This window comes from Budorcas taxicolor, chromosome 1 (genome assembly GCF_023091745.1).
Source record: "Budorcas taxicolor isolate Tak-1 chromosome 1, Takin1.1, whole genome shotgun sequence".
Lineage (NCBI taxonomy): Eukaryota > Metazoa > Chordata > Mammalia > Artiodactyla > Bovidae > Budorcas > Budorcas taxicolor.
Genome location: NC_068910.1, coordinates 2,516,579 through 2,531,388, shown reverse-complemented (window position 1 = coordinate 2,531,388; position 14,810 = coordinate 2,516,579). Strand labels below are relative to the sequence as shown.

The 14,810-nt window shown below is 57.8% G+C and overlaps 1 protein-coding gene across 1 annotated transcript in view; it reads left to right on the top strand.

The window, feature by feature from the left end:
- Positions 1-14,082, top strand: part of WNT7A (Wnt family member 7A) — a 63,519-nt gene extending 49,437 nt beyond the window's left edge. The window contains exon 4 of the mRNA XM_052646863.1: positions 13,603-14,082. Coding sequence (XP_052502823.1) covers positions 13,603-14,082 — 480 coding nt within the window. The remainder of the gene's footprint in view (positions 1-13,602) is intronic.
- Positions 14,083-14,810: the final 728 nt, after the last annotated feature.

Here is a 14,810-nt window from a genome sequence, read left to right as displayed (position 1 = left end):
TTCCACTGCAGTTCTTCCATCTCCCCTAAGTTCAACTTTTTTAAACTTTTTATTGAAATATTGTTGCTTCACAGTGTTGGGTTAGTTTCAGGTATATAGCAGAATCACCCACCTACACATAGGCATGTTTCTATGTTTCAAACTCTTTTCCCATTTAAGTTACTAGGGCATAGTGAGAAGAGTTCCCCGCTCTGCAGGGCGGTCCTTGATAGTTTTGTTTTTTTATGTCAGGGCTTGTCTTGTGATTCCGGTGGTAAAGAAAGAATCCGCCTGCAGTGGGGGGCGTCCTGGGTTCGATCCCTGGGTCGGGAAGATCCTCTGGAGGAGGGCATGGCAACCCGCTCCAGCATTCTTGCCTGGAGAATCCCATGGACAGAGGAGCCTGGCGGGCTGCAGTCCAGGGGGCCGCAGAGGGTCGGTATGTCTGAGCAACTAACACACTTATTTAGCGAAGATTTTAGTTTCTTTTCCTTTGCATTTTTACGTTCTCTCAGGTGCCACAGAAACTTTTTCACATTATTCCAAGCGTGAATTTTCTTTAAAATTTTTTTATTTTATACTGGAGTACAGCTGATTAACAATGCTGTTGTTAGCTTCGGGTGTGGAGCAGAGTGATTCAGTTATATATACATTCATTCTTTTTTCAGATTCTTTCCCCATTTGGGTTCTTACAGATCACTGAGCAGAGTTCCCTGTGCTATATAGCAGGTCCTTGCTGGTTATCTATTTTAAATACAGCAGGGTGTCCACACCCAGCCCTCCCTCATTGGTGTCCATCAGTCCACTCTGCTTCTGTTTTGTAAATAAGCTCATTTGTGCCATATTTGAGACTCCACACATACGCAGTATCGTATGTCTCTGTCTTTCTCTGTGGGTCTTCACTCAGCACGATAATCTCCAGGTCCATGTCGTTGCAAATAGCATTATTTCATTTTTTATGGCCGAGTAGTATCCCTAAAGGAAATCAGCCCTGAATATTCACTGGAAGGACTGATGTTGGAAGTGAAACCCCAATACTTTGGCCACCTGATGCGAAAAGCTGACTCATTTGAAAAGACTTTGATGCTGGGAAAGATTGAGGGCAGGAGGAGAAGGGGACGACAGAGGGTGAGATGGTTGGATGGCATGACCGACTCGATGGACAGAGTTTGAGTGAACTCCGGGAGTTGGTGATGGACGGGGAGGCCTGGGGTGCTGCGGTCCATGGGGTCGCAAAGAGCTGGACACGACTGAGTGAGTGAAGTATTCCGCTGTGTATACGTACCCCATCTGTTTTATCCATTCATCTGTTGGAGGACGTCTGGGCTGCTTCCGTGTCCTGTAAATAGTGCTGCAGTGGACACTGGGGTGCGCATCTTCTGGAATTACGGTTTTCTCCATCCAGATTCACTCCCAGTAGTGGGACGCTGTGTCACAGGGCAGCTCTGATTTTAGCTGCTCAAGGAACCCCCATATTTTTTCCACAGTGGATGTACTGATGTGCACTCCCACCGGCGGTGTGGGAGGGCGCCCTTCTCTCCACACCGTCTCCAGCATTTACTGTCTGTAGACTATTTGATGATGGTCATTCTGACTGCTGTGAGGTGATATCACAGGGTAGTTTTGATTGGCATTTCTCTTAATAATCATCTGTGTTGAGCATCTTTTCATGTGCCTCTTGGCCATCTGTGTGTTTTCCGTGGAGAAAGGTCTATTTAGGTTTCTCTGCCCAGTTTTGGATGGGATCGTTGGTTGTTTTATTTAATACTGAAGCCCCCGCGCTGTTTGTAAATTCTGGAAATGGATCCCTTGTCAGCTGCATTGTTTGCAAGTATTTTCTCCCACTCTGCAGATTGTCCTTTGTTTAAAAAAAAAAAATTCATTGGAGTATAGTTGGTTTCCAGTGTTGTGTTAATTTCTACCGCACACACCAAGGTGAATCAGTTCCACACGTACACAGACCCTTCCTGCTCTGGACCTCCTTCCCGTTTAGGTCGCCGCAGGGCACGGACTGGAGTTCCCTGGGCCGCACAGCAGGTTCGCATCAGTCATCCACGTTACACGCAGCAGTGTGTGTTCGTCAGTTCCAGCCTCCCAGTTCGTCCCTCCCCATCTTACATGCGTGGTATCCATTCATTCATTCTGCACCTGTGTCTTTATCTCTGCTTTGCAAATAGGTTCATGCGAACCATTTTCCTACATTCCACCTATCAGTTCAGTTCAGTTCAGTTCAGTTCAGTTGCTCAGTCGTGTCCGACTCTGCGACCCCATGAATCGCAGCACACCGGGCCTCCCTGTCCACCTATAGGTGACACTATGCGATGTTTTTCTTCACTCTGCACGACAGTCCCTAGGTCCATCCCTGTCTTTGCAAACAGCACGATTTTGTTCCTTTTTACGGCCGAGTAACATTCCATTGTGTGTATGTGCCGCACCTCCTTTATCCAGTCCTTGTTGATGGACGTCTGGGTTGCTTCCGTGTCCTGCCTGAGCTACATAGGGCTGCAGTGAAGACTGGGGGGGGGGGGTGTCTCTTGGATTTAGGGTGTTCTCTGGCCATATGCCCAGCAGTGGCACTGCTGGGTCATAGGGCAAGTTCTATTTTTAGTTTGTTGAGGAACCTCCATACTGTTCTCCATGGTGGACGTACTCATTTACATTCCTAGCAACAATGCAGGTGGGTTCTCTTTTCTCCACACCCTCTCCAGGAATTCCTGTAGAGTTTTGGATGATGGCCATTCTGACCCATGCGAGGTAATACCTCCTCGTAGTTTTCATTTGCATTTCCCTGTGTCTTTTCATTTTGTTCATGATTTGCTTTGCTGTGCAAGAGCTTTTGAGTTTAACCTGGTCTCATTTGTTTTATTTCCGTTACTCTAGGAGATGGATCCAGAAAGATACGGCTGCACTTTATGGCAAAGAGTGCTCCCCGCATGTCTTCCTCTAAGGCTTTTATAGTGTCCAGTCTGTCGTTTAGATCTTTAATCCATTTTGGGTTTGCTTTAGAGCATGGTGTTAGAGAGTCTTCTGTGTTCATTTTTCCCACTTTGCTGTCCTCCCGGAGCCTCGCGCTGGGGGACTGTGTCTCCTCCTCTGTGTCATTTGTCCCACGTTGCTGGGGGGACTGTCTCTCCTCCTCTGTGTCGCCTTGAGTTGGCCGGATTCTCGCGTGTCCTGCTTAGTTTCAGGTCCTTGCTGTACACAGAGCAGCTCCTCCCGGGTCGAGTCTTGTTTGCTCTCTGTCTCCCTCCTCACAGCACTCTCTGACTTTGATCTGGGGGCGGTATTAATTCCGGGGCTGCTCCGTCTGGGTCCTCAGGCTCAGGGAAGGCAGGATGGCCCGTGTCTGTCTCACGGAACCCCCGGGGCCTCCGCAGCAGAGGAGAGCAGGTGCTCGGTGCACGACAAATGAGGAATGCACACGGAAGCAGACGCTCAGCGGGTCCTCCTCTCCCCTCGCGGCCGCCTGACACCTACGCCGCGCCAGGCTCTCTGCCCGAGGCTGGGGGTGGAGGGGCGTGTCCTGGCCACAGCCCCCCTAGGAGTGTCACAGCTTGTTGGGGGAAGGGTCTCCTCGTTCTCGCAGCCCCAGGAGCAGAGGCTGAGATGGAGTTTGGTCCAAGCTGTTCATGAGGAATCAGTGAAGGGGGGTCCCAGGTGGCTCAGTGGTAAAGAATCTGCCTGCCAACGCAGGAGACGCGGGTTCGATCCCTGGGTCAGGAAGATCCCCTGGAGGAGGAAATGGCAACCCGCTCCAGTATCCTTGCCTGGAAAATCCCATGGACAGAGGAGCCTGGCGGGCTAGAGTCCATGGGGTCATGAAAAGTCAGACATAAGTGAGCGCGTGCACACAGAGGGGGTGGAGAGGAACAGGGTGGGGCATGAGTGTGCCTGCAGCGCCCCACACCGTGGGACCCCCGCCTTTCTCTGTCCCCGGCCGTGGGGAAGGCGGCAGGTATGTGGGGCTGGGACGGACCCTGCAGGGTCTCACAGCTGGAGGCTGCCCAGTCCCGTGGGGTGCTGGAGCTGGCTCCTGGCACTTACAAGACCCCGCCCGAATTAAATATTGGAGATATGCAAGCTGATTGCTAAACCACTAGTAGCTTCAAATTGGCCGTGTGGGAGCATTTATCCCACACTGGGCTTTTTCTTCTCTTGGGAGCCGGTTTACCAGCACACCGCTACAGGCAGGGGGTCTGGGTGGCACAGCTCCGTGTCCACCGCAGGGAGCTGCTGGTCTGACGCCAGAGGCTATTTAATAACTGGCACACGGTCACCAGAGGGACAAATGAAAATTACCCAACAACCCAGGACAGGGATGGAAACCATGGGGGAGTTCGTGACTGTCCTGGCAATCAGGGAAGGCTCTGTGGAGGAGGTGACGTTTTTCCGACCTGGTAGAATATTCAGATGGCACCAAGAACAATCCTATGGCAAGGAGGGTACTGGGTGTCCTCTCCGGAGGCAGCTCCTCCTCCCAGCGTCTCCTGCTCCTCGGGGTGCGCACTCTGTGCTCTCAGGCACACACAGTCTATCTCGCACAAACAGCGCGTGCCCGCGTGCTTTGCACACCCCTGCTGTCTCCACCGGTGCATCTCTGGGAAGCACAGGGCCACCTTGTCCTCTCTGGCAGTTCAGGACATTCCAGTTTATCAGAGCCCCATGATTCGCAGAACCGGTCCCATTGGTGGATCCGAGAGCCTTTCGGCCTTTTGATATCGCAGATAACACCTCTCTGAGGCTGTCATTTTACACATGCATGCGCCTACCCCGAGGGTACATATTCTGCGGTGGAATTGTTGGGTCGAGCCTCCGTAAAGGCAGTAAAGATTGGCCTTCCAGATGAGGGCTGGCAGGTGCAGGGCCCAGGGGTGGACGGAGGGGAGAGCACGTGGGCTGGGAGTCTAGGGGCGGCTGGTGCCCAGGCCTGCCACGAGGAGCCAGGGTGTAGCACCAGGTCAAGGCCGGGCGGCCGGCACGCTCCGACTAGGAAATCCAGGACAGTTTTAACCAGAGGGCCTGCAGACCAACGGCTGGTGACTGGGCGGACCGAGTGCCGCACGGCCCTACAAGGGAATATGATCCAGCCATGAAAAGGAATGGGGTGCTGACAGCTGCTGCACCGGGGCTGAACTTGAAGGGATTGTGCTGAGTGCAGGGAGCTAGACACACAAAAGGCCACACGCTCTATGAGCCCGTTTACACAAAATGTCCAGGACAGGCCAACAGAATCCACAGAGGGAAAGCAGCTGGGCGCTTGCCAGGGCCCGAGGGGAGGGAGAAGTTGGAGTGACCACTGCTGCGCAGCATGGCCCCGCTCTCGGGCGATGGCGCGCTCTGCGCTTAGCAGTGACGGCTGCACGCTCTGCGTGTACTGAAGCCACTGGCGTGCGCACGCTTAGGAGGTGGGTTGTGTGGCTTGTGCACTACACTGCAGGGAAGCGAGAGGCGAATAGAAGAGAGGGCGCAGGCAAGGGGGCCCAGAGGGAGGGGGCAGCCCCTGGGGCTGGCGGCAGGGGGCCGTTACTCCTCAGGCCGGGTGGGCCAGGGGGTCGGGCTGCTGGAACCCAGTGGGTGCACGGAGCACGTGGGAGCTGCGACCTGTGACCTTGGCGAGGGGGACGCGGCCACCCCGTGGGGCCGGCGGGGAGGGGTGGGAGGAATGAGAACCAGGACTTGGCTCTGCCCCCGGGGCTCGCTCCGGGGCCTCCACTGGCCAGAGCCCCTGCATTCATCCTGAGGCAGCTGTGCTCGGGGCCAGACCATTCACCCCGAGGAGCGAGAGCCAGCTCAGGGGTGCAGCCTTCCGGGCCAGTCTCCTGGGGGGCGGGGTGGGAGGCAGAGGATGGGGAGTGCTCCGGACAGACGCACGGAGGCGATGCAGCCTGCGCTGCGGCCTTGAGTCCCTTTCCTTCTCTGAGCCTCAGTCTCCTCCCCTGTGAAATGGGATGGAGGTGTCCATCTCTCAGCAGGTGTCAGACCCCTCAAAACACTTTGGGTTGAAGAGCAGTGTTGGTACAAGGTCAGGATGCTTAGGGTCAGAAGCAGCGTTGGAAATCATTTACTTCAAACCCTTGACTTTGAAATGGGGAAACCCAGGTCCAGGGAGGCCCCCCAGCCCGTCAGCAGCAGAATCAACCAAGTCCAGACTCCAGGGACTCTCCCTGCGTACAGCCTCTCGCCTGGGATTTTTTAAAGACTATGTTTCAGACAAGTTTTAGGTTCACAGTGAAACTGAGCAGAAGGTGCAGAACTTTCCCAGATACCCCTGGACTCTCTCTCTCACACAGTCTCCAGGGACCGGAGTGAGTGGTGCCTTTGTTACAGCCAGTGAGCAGACTTTTACAAATCATAAATCCTGCTCCTGGCCGCCACTGGCTGTCCTGTCCTCAAAACCCCATCTCGCGGCCCAGGGAGACAGGCGGACTGAAGGCCATGGGGTGATCTGGATGGGCTCCTGGAACAGGAAGGGGACAGAAGGTACCAACCCAGGGCATCCGAATGAAGTACGGACTTCACTGAATAAGCGAACATTATAAGAAGAAAGTGGCTCAGTCATGTCTGACTCTTTGCAACCTCATGGACCATACAGTCCCACGGATTTCTCCAGGCCAGAATAGTGGAGTGGGTAGCTGTTCCCTTCTCCAGGGGATCTTCCCAACCCAGGGGACTGAACCCAGGTCTCCCACATTGCAGGCGGGTTCTTCACCAGCTGAGCCACCAGGGACACCCTTAGCTCATTCATTAATTTACCGTGCTAATAAGTGTACATCATGCTGAGGTGAGGTGTTCCTGCTGCTGCTGCTAACTCGCTTCAGTCGTGTCCGACTCTGTGCGACCCCATAGACGGCAGCCCACCAGGCTCCCCCATCCCTGGGATTCTCCAGGCAAGAACACTGAGGTGAGGTGTTAGCCATGGGCAAAATGGGGTGAAGGATGCACTGGGGCCATCCTCACTATTCTCAAATTTCCCCAGTGAATGTGGAACTTCTTGGAGCTTCTCTCTCTCCCTCCCACCCACCCGCATGCCAGCCCTCTAGGTCATCGCAGGGTGCTGAGCAGAGCGCCCATGCTGTGCGGCACCCGCTTTGCACACGGCAGGGTGTGCACGCCATTGCTGCTCTCGAAGTTCGTCCCACCCTGTCTCTACCCCACCGCGTGCACAAGCCCGTTCCTTCCAGGGGCGTCTCTACTCCTGCCCTCCCGCAGGGCTTCAGCGCCATTTTTCTAGATTCCACACGTGTGCGTAAACGTGTGTTTTTCTGACTGCCTTCACTCTGCGACAGGCTCCAGGTTCACCCACATCACTTGGTACGTATGGCTGATGGACGATGCTGTACACCAGGAACACACATCATATTCCACTAAAAACAGAAAAACCAAGCCACAGCTCCTTGGCGTGGTCAGCAGAGCCTGCGGGAGGCCCCCGTCCTGGGCTCCGCACGGCCCTGGCCCTGTTTGGTGGAAGCCTCAGGCCCTCCGGCCACTGGCCGCAGTGTCTGTCCTTCAGGGGCCTGTGCTGCCCCTCCCTGGGCCTCTGCTTCTGCTGGAGCGACCCTCCTTCTGAGAGGATGTCCAGCCCGGCGGTGTCGCGCGGCCACCTGCCCCCCGTCCCCGCGCTCCGCACCCCTGGCCCAGCTCCACCGTCTTTGTCTCGCTTACTCTCTCATTTGAGGCGGCTGCCTGCGCCCTGCTTCCCCACGTGCCCTTTGCAAGGGCACAGCTTCTGTGGCTCAGCGCTACTCACCAGGTGAGGCCCCGCTCCTCACCCGGAGCCACCTCCATGAAGGCCAGTCCCTGCCCTGCCTGACCGGCGGAGACAGGCGGGGCGAGGGGCAGGAGGAGAGCTCGAGGCCCTCACGATCTGCTTTCTCGGTGGCCTTTCCCTGCGTCCCGAGAGGTCTCTGCCTCAAGGATGCCAGTGTGGCATCGCCCGGGCAGTCTCGTGGGCCCGGTCGTTAAGCCAGGAAGGACCCAGACGTGCAGCCACGGGCAGAAATGCTGACAGCGGTCCACTCGGGCGGCTCCAGGCCCCCCACTGCCCCTCCCCTTCCCTCCATCTGGCGATGCAGGGCGCCCCCAGGACCCCAGACACTCGAACTGGGTGCTCGAGCCCGGAATACCAGCTGTGCCAGGGTGTGAAGGCACCTGTTGCTGACTTCTCTCTGGCCGTCTCCTGAGCGCACCGGCCATGGGTCAGGCCACAGGGAAGGTGCACAGACCCGTGACTGCCTGACCCAGAACTGCAGCCCAGGCCCCAAGCGGGAGGGCCCCGGAAGGCCCCCCGCCCCGGTGGCTCAGACGCTGGCAGCTGAGCCTGGCTTTGTCCCACAGGCGTTTCCTCTGCTCGCACCCCCTTGCCTGGGGGAGAGGGCTCGGTGCCCGTCCGAGTGACCAGTCCTGGCCCGCGCGGCTGTGATTCCGCCCAGCTTAATGCAGACTTAATGCGATCCCCGAGCTCTCAAAATGCAGACTCTGCAGGGTTAATTAACGGGCTGCGTGTCATGCAATCAGGGGCCCATGTAAGTTCTGCCAGGGCCGCAGGCCGTGGTGGCCCCAGAGGAGGAGGGAGGCGGTGAGCTGGCGGCGGTCGCCCGGGCGTCTGGCCCTGGCGCTGGGGCTCGCCGCCCGGGGGGCCACCGCCAGAGACACACTGGGTGTCACCCAGTGCCTCCTCACAACCAGCCAAGAACTTGTTTTTTTTAAAGCCAGCTTAGTTACAGTCTACTGCGCACACCGTGGCGTGGCCCTCACCCGAAGGGCAAGTTCAGCACTGTTTGATACCGTCACATGTGTGCACAGCCATCCCCGCAGTCAGCTTACCTCCAGAAGAGCCCTGCGCCCTCCAGCACCCGCCCCCCACCTCTCTGGCCTGCCTCCTGTCTGCACAGCGCTGCCTCTCCCGGACGTCGCCGGTAAACGCGATGAGACCGGACCTGGTCCCGTGGGTCTGGCTTCGGTCACTGAGCACCGCGTGACCAGGGTGCATTGCGGCGGGGTCGGCGCCCCGTCCCTTTTCATGGGTGACACTCTGCTGTGCGGGCGGCCCACGTTTACTCTCTTCGCCCGTCAGGGCTCGTCTGGGTCGTTTCCACTTTGGGGCTGTTGTGAAGGATGCTGCTGTACACACTGTTTAATGCGTTTTTTTATGTGGATGTGTGTGGGGGGGCTTCCCTTCTGTTGAGTATGTTGACTCGCCGGGGTTACCTCCTCCTGAAGGCCGAGCATCTGGGGTCAAGAGGACCCTGGACACGGGCCCATCCCTGGAGATGGGGATCTGATCTGGTCACCTCTCCGGCCCCAGCACCCACAGAGGCCCAGCCCAGAGAGAGAACTAATGGCGACTTTTGGAATATCTGACTCTCTCCCAGCCACCCCGCCACGCACCCTCCCTGCAACTTTTGCCACAAAAGACCTAATTGCCTTCACTCCATGTTTACTGAAGGCAGCTGAGGCTCAGAGGGGGAGTGACAACCCCAAGGTCACACAGCAAATAAGCAGCCACCAACCACTCGACTCGCACCCCTCGGCAGTAAGACCATGGCCTCCAAACACTGCACAGACCAGCTCTAGGAGTTAGCTGACCCTTAGATTTTGCCTTTTGTGAAGTGGAATCGTGGCGTCAAGTAAGACACCCCCTATAAAAGCATGGACCCAGGTGTGCACAGGTGATGAACTGATGTCTCATTGTCCTTGCTCTAACATCTTACGGAAAAACTGAAATGACCTCTGTGGCCAACCCAACACCTAGGGAGAACTGCTGGGTGTCTCAGGGTGCCCGGGCACCTCCAGCAGAGCGCCCCAGACTGGCCGGCATGGGAGCAAGACAGCAGAAACGTGCTTCTCCCCATTCTGGGAGCGGGGAGCCCAAGGTGCGGCTTGTGCCCTGGCGAGGGCCCACCTCCTGGCTCTCGGCCGGGACCTTCTCTCTGTCCTCCTGGGCTGGAAGGGGCTCTCTGGAGCTTCCTTCACGAGGCACCAGTAGCATTCATGAGGGCTTCACTTGTGACTGAAGACCCTCCCAAAGGACCCCCACTACCCTCCCTTCGGGGGCTAGGATTTCAGCCTGTGAGATGAGGCGTGGGGAGCATGGTCCCAGGTCATTCGGTAGCCATGTGTTTAACACGGAGGAGCTGCCAGGCTGTCTCCGGGGGCTCGCCCGCTCACGTCTTCCAGCAGCATGCGAAGGCCCCACTTCTCCACATCGGGCTGCAACAGCAGTCCTCTCTTTCCTCTCGCACACCCCGGTGGGAGGTGCGTGCTGTCTCACTGCGGTGCTGATCCTGTGCTTTCCCGGAGCTACTGACGTGCATTCTCTCTCCATGTGCTTGCGGGCTCCTGCGCCCGCTGCATTTTTATAAATCGCAAGCGCAGCTCACGTACAAAAAAAAGCTCTCAGCTCATCCACGAGGGTTTAAAGGAATAAAGAGAAAGTGCCCACATCAAGGAACAGAAAGCTGCCAGGACCCCAGGAGCCCCCTGGTGACCCTAGCCAGCCCGTCCCTTGCCTCCTGCCCCAGGGACAACCACTGTCTTGGTATATCTGTGACCCTTTCTCTCCAGTCGAGCTCTGCCGCCGTTGGACTTGATACACACGCAGTCATTCCGTGCAGAGCTCCCACGACTGCCCCCTTCCGGCCCCCTCGTGTCCCGAGGTTGACCTCTGCCGCTGTGGCTGTTCAAGGCCCCTGCCCTCGAGGGCCCCGTTGAGCCCACTCACCTCCGTTTATCCGTCTTACCATGGACGGACATCAGATCGTGCCCACAAAGCCGTCATGAACGCTGCTGGCAGGAACATCCCTGAACCTGTTTGGGAGCATGTGACTTCCAGGGCAAGCCCCTCGGAGGGGGCCACTTCCGAGCCAGGCGCTCCGCGTCCTCACCCCTGCTCAGCGTCAGAACCTGTTCTGAGTGCCCCTCACCCCAGGCACCTGTGTGGGAGGCTCTGATGCTCTAAGATCCACCAGCCAGGGCATCAGGCCCCAGAAACGCCTGCTGAACTCTGCCCTCAACACACACGACACCTCTGCTTTTTAGGCCAACACGGAAGGGTGCCACCTGGGGACCGTCGGCTCACTGATGAGCACAGGGGCGTCTGTGTGACTTGGGGGCTGCCCCCCACCAGCTGCACCATGCGGGGGTCACACGGCCGGTGTCCTGGAAGCAGGCATTCAGCTGCGCCCCAGAACACTGCTGCCCCGGCCTCGCTGGCGTGTTTGAGTGCAGACACCGTGGGCTTCCCTTCTGTTGAGTATCGTGACCAATCACCTCTTGGACTCGGAGCGTCTGGAGCCGAGAGGACCCTGGACACAGGCCTGTCCTTGGAGACAGGGATCTGACCTGGTCGCCTCTGTGTCCCCAGAACCCACACAGGCCCAACCCAGAGGCAGAACTAATGGCTACTTTGGGAACATCAGATTCTATCCCAGCCCCCTTAACTCTTGTCTGAGAAGATGGTCCCGTCACTCCAGGTTCACTGAAGGCAGCTGAGGCTCAGAGAGGGGGAATGACAACCCCAAGGTCACACGGCAAGTATTCAGCCACCAAGCACGTGACTCGCGACCTCGACAAGACCCTGGCCTCCAAACACCTCACAGACCCACTCTGGGAGTCAGCCGAGCCTTGGTTTTTGCCTCGTTAAGTGGAATCCTACTAACCCCACAGAGTTAAATAAGACGCCAGTGCACAGGCGTCCCTGGTGGCTCAGTGGTAAAGGATCCACCTGCCAGTGCAGGCGACGCAGGTTTGACCCCTGGGTCGGGAAGATCCCCTGGAGAAGGGAATGGCGACCCACTCCAGTCTTCTTGCCTGGAGAATCATGGACAGAGGAGCCTGGTGGGCTGCAGTCTGTGGGGTTGCTAAGAGTCGGACACGACTTAGCAATGAAACAACATAAGCCCATGGACCCAGAGTGTGCCCGGGCCACTGCCTCCCTCCCTCCCTTAGTCTGGCACTGTAGCAGGCAAAGGCAGCCAGGCAGTGTGGATGAAGGACCGCAAACACGCTCACACGTGATGACCCAGAAACGGCGCCCACCAGCACATGCCCATCCCCTGCCTGGCGCACAACAGCAAGGGCCTGTTAGGATGACATCAGGCTGAAGATGGCCTGGAAGGAGGAGACACTTTAACTCCAAAGATGCCTTTTCACACACAGAGTTTACACCAATGAACAACAGACAGAAATGAGGGAGGGAAGGAGATAAAAACTGGGGGGGAGAAAAGCCAACCTAGATAGCAATATAAATATCCTGTCCTGTGGGGGGCTTGGTAAACGTTGTCTTCTTCAATTGTTGGGCTGCCTCATTGGAAGAGGCCCTGATGCTGGGAGAGACTGAGGGCAGGAGGGGAAGGAGGCGACGGAGGGTGAGATGGGGGGATGCCATCACCGACTCGATGGACGTGAGTCTGAACAAGGTCCGGGAGATGGGGAAGGACAGGGAGGCCTGGTGCGCTGCAGTCCGTGGGGTCGCAGAGAGTCAGTCATGTCCGCAGCAGGGGCCAGCAACATCCAGGCCACGGGCCGTCTCAGCCTGTTTCTGTAGATAAAGATGGCGCGGAGCCCAGCCGTTAGCTTTGCCCGTCCTGGAGCTTCCTGTCGCTGCCTTCACGTGGCAGATCCTCTCTGCACCCGGCTTCTTCTGCGCCACATTGTGCTTTAGACAGCTGAGCTTCCTGTGTGTCTCAGAAGTCCACCCTCTCTCCTTTCTGACCAGCATCTCACTGGAGGGTTGTAATGAAGTACAGCCATCACCCTGGTTCTGCACACGAGGAAAGAGGCAAGCTGCCTGAGGGCGCTTAGCAGGTTCATGCTAGATCTGGGACTGAAACCGGTCCTTACAGCTCCAGGGAGCAGTAAGGACTGGGGCGAGCTGAGGGCTGCTGGCCCAGGAGGGAGGCGGAGGCTGGCAGAGTTCCAGGTATCACTGCCCGGGTGGCCGAGCTGGCCAAGGTGAGCCAGACGCTGCTGGACTGCCGTGCTGGCCTCTGTGGCCAGCTCCCACGCCAGCAGGTCAGCGCCCAGCTGCTCTGGTTATGAAATAATTTCGAGCATCACTTCGGAGTTGCCGGGTACCTGTTCTGTTGGCCTGGCAGGACACCAGGCAGCCTGTCTTTGAAAGTCTCCTCCTGGCTTTCACACGTTGGTTCCGAAGTGGTTTTAAGCCGGCGCAGCCCTGAGAGAACCCACGTGTGGTCAACATGGGCCTGCATGGATCTAAGCAGCGGCGTGAGGCCCCCTCGGGGTCGGGAGCAGGGAGGGCAGGCGAGTCCCGGGGAGGCTTTGCATCCAGGTCTGAGGTTCCGGCCCCAGAAGGACAGCGGGTGAAAGTGGCTCAGTCGTGTCCCCCTCTTTGCAACCCCATGGACTATACAGTCCATGGAATTCTCTGGGCCAGAACACTGGAGTGGGTAGCCTTGCCCGTCTCCAGGGGATCTTCCCAACCCCAGGTCTCCCGCATTGTGGGCGGATTCTTTACCAGCTGAGCCAGCAGGGCAGCCCCCCAGAAAGAAAAGCACAGGCCAGACCCAGCCAGGCGGGGCAGCGGGGCGGGTGGGGGGTGGCCCCGGGGGTGCCCCGCCTGGCCCTGCGTGACAAGCTGTGCTCTCCCCGCCGCCCCCGCAGATCCTGGAGGAGAACATGAAGCTGGAGTGCAAGTGCCACGGCGTGTCGGGCTCCTGCACCACCAAGACCTGCTGGACCACGCTGCCGCAGTTCCGCGAGCTGGGCTACGTGCTCAAGGACAAGTACAACGAGGCGGTCCACGTGGAGCCCGTGCGGGCCAGCCGCAACAAGCGGCCCACCTTCCTCAAGATCAAGAAGCCGCTGTCCTACCGCAAGCCCATGGACACCGACCTGGTGTACATCGAGAAGTCGCCCAACTACTGCGAGGAGGACCCGGTGACGGGCAGCGCGGGCACGCAGGGCCGCGCCTGCAACAAGACGGCGCCCCAGGCCAGCGGCTGCGACCTCATGTGCTGCGGCCGCGGCTACAACACCCACCAGTACGCCCGCGTGTGGCAGTGCAGCTGCGAGTTCCACTGGTGCTGCTACGTCAAGTGCAACACGTGCAGCGAGCGCACCGAGGTCTACACGTGCAAGTGAGCGCGGGCGGCGGCCCCCCGGGCCGGGGCGGCGACCCCCGGGCTACGCGCAGGGCGGGGCGGGGCAGCGGAGGGCCGGCGCGTTCCCCGCCCCAACCTCCGTAGCCGCTGCTGAGCTCGTCTTGTCTGCTGGGCTGGTGGAGGCGGGGCGGGGGGGCGGGGGAACCCCTCCCGGACCCCAAGTCGTCATCCACGCCGCACCCAGACGCCGCCCTCGGCCGGAGCAAAGCCTGAAACACTGGACCCCGGGGGCCTCAACAGTAATAGCAATATTTAACAATTTATTCTGATATTAAAAAAATAATATTAATTAATTTAATTAAACAAGAACCCTTCCACCTCGTCGGGATCCGTTTTCTGCAATCAACGTGGACCGCTGGCTCTCCCTGTGGGATGTTCTGTCGCCAGGACAGGGAGCGGAGTAGAACTGTGCGTGGTGATTCTTCAGGCAGACCTTTCTCCTAGCTGATTTCGCCAGGACCTCTTGCCGCACCAGATGCTCAAGTGCGAGGGCAGACATCCTTTCTACGTATATAGACACACACACACACACACACACACACACACACACAATTTTTGTTTTGCTGTTTGCTGCTAATTCTCCAGAGATTTGAGCTGGTCTGGAATTGGGAGACGTTTTCTAGAATACGGTTCCCAGCCTGCAGTCCTCCCCAGCTCAAACCTCCCGGTTAGAAAAGTCCAGTTCGGAACAGAGAGAGAGAGGGGAAA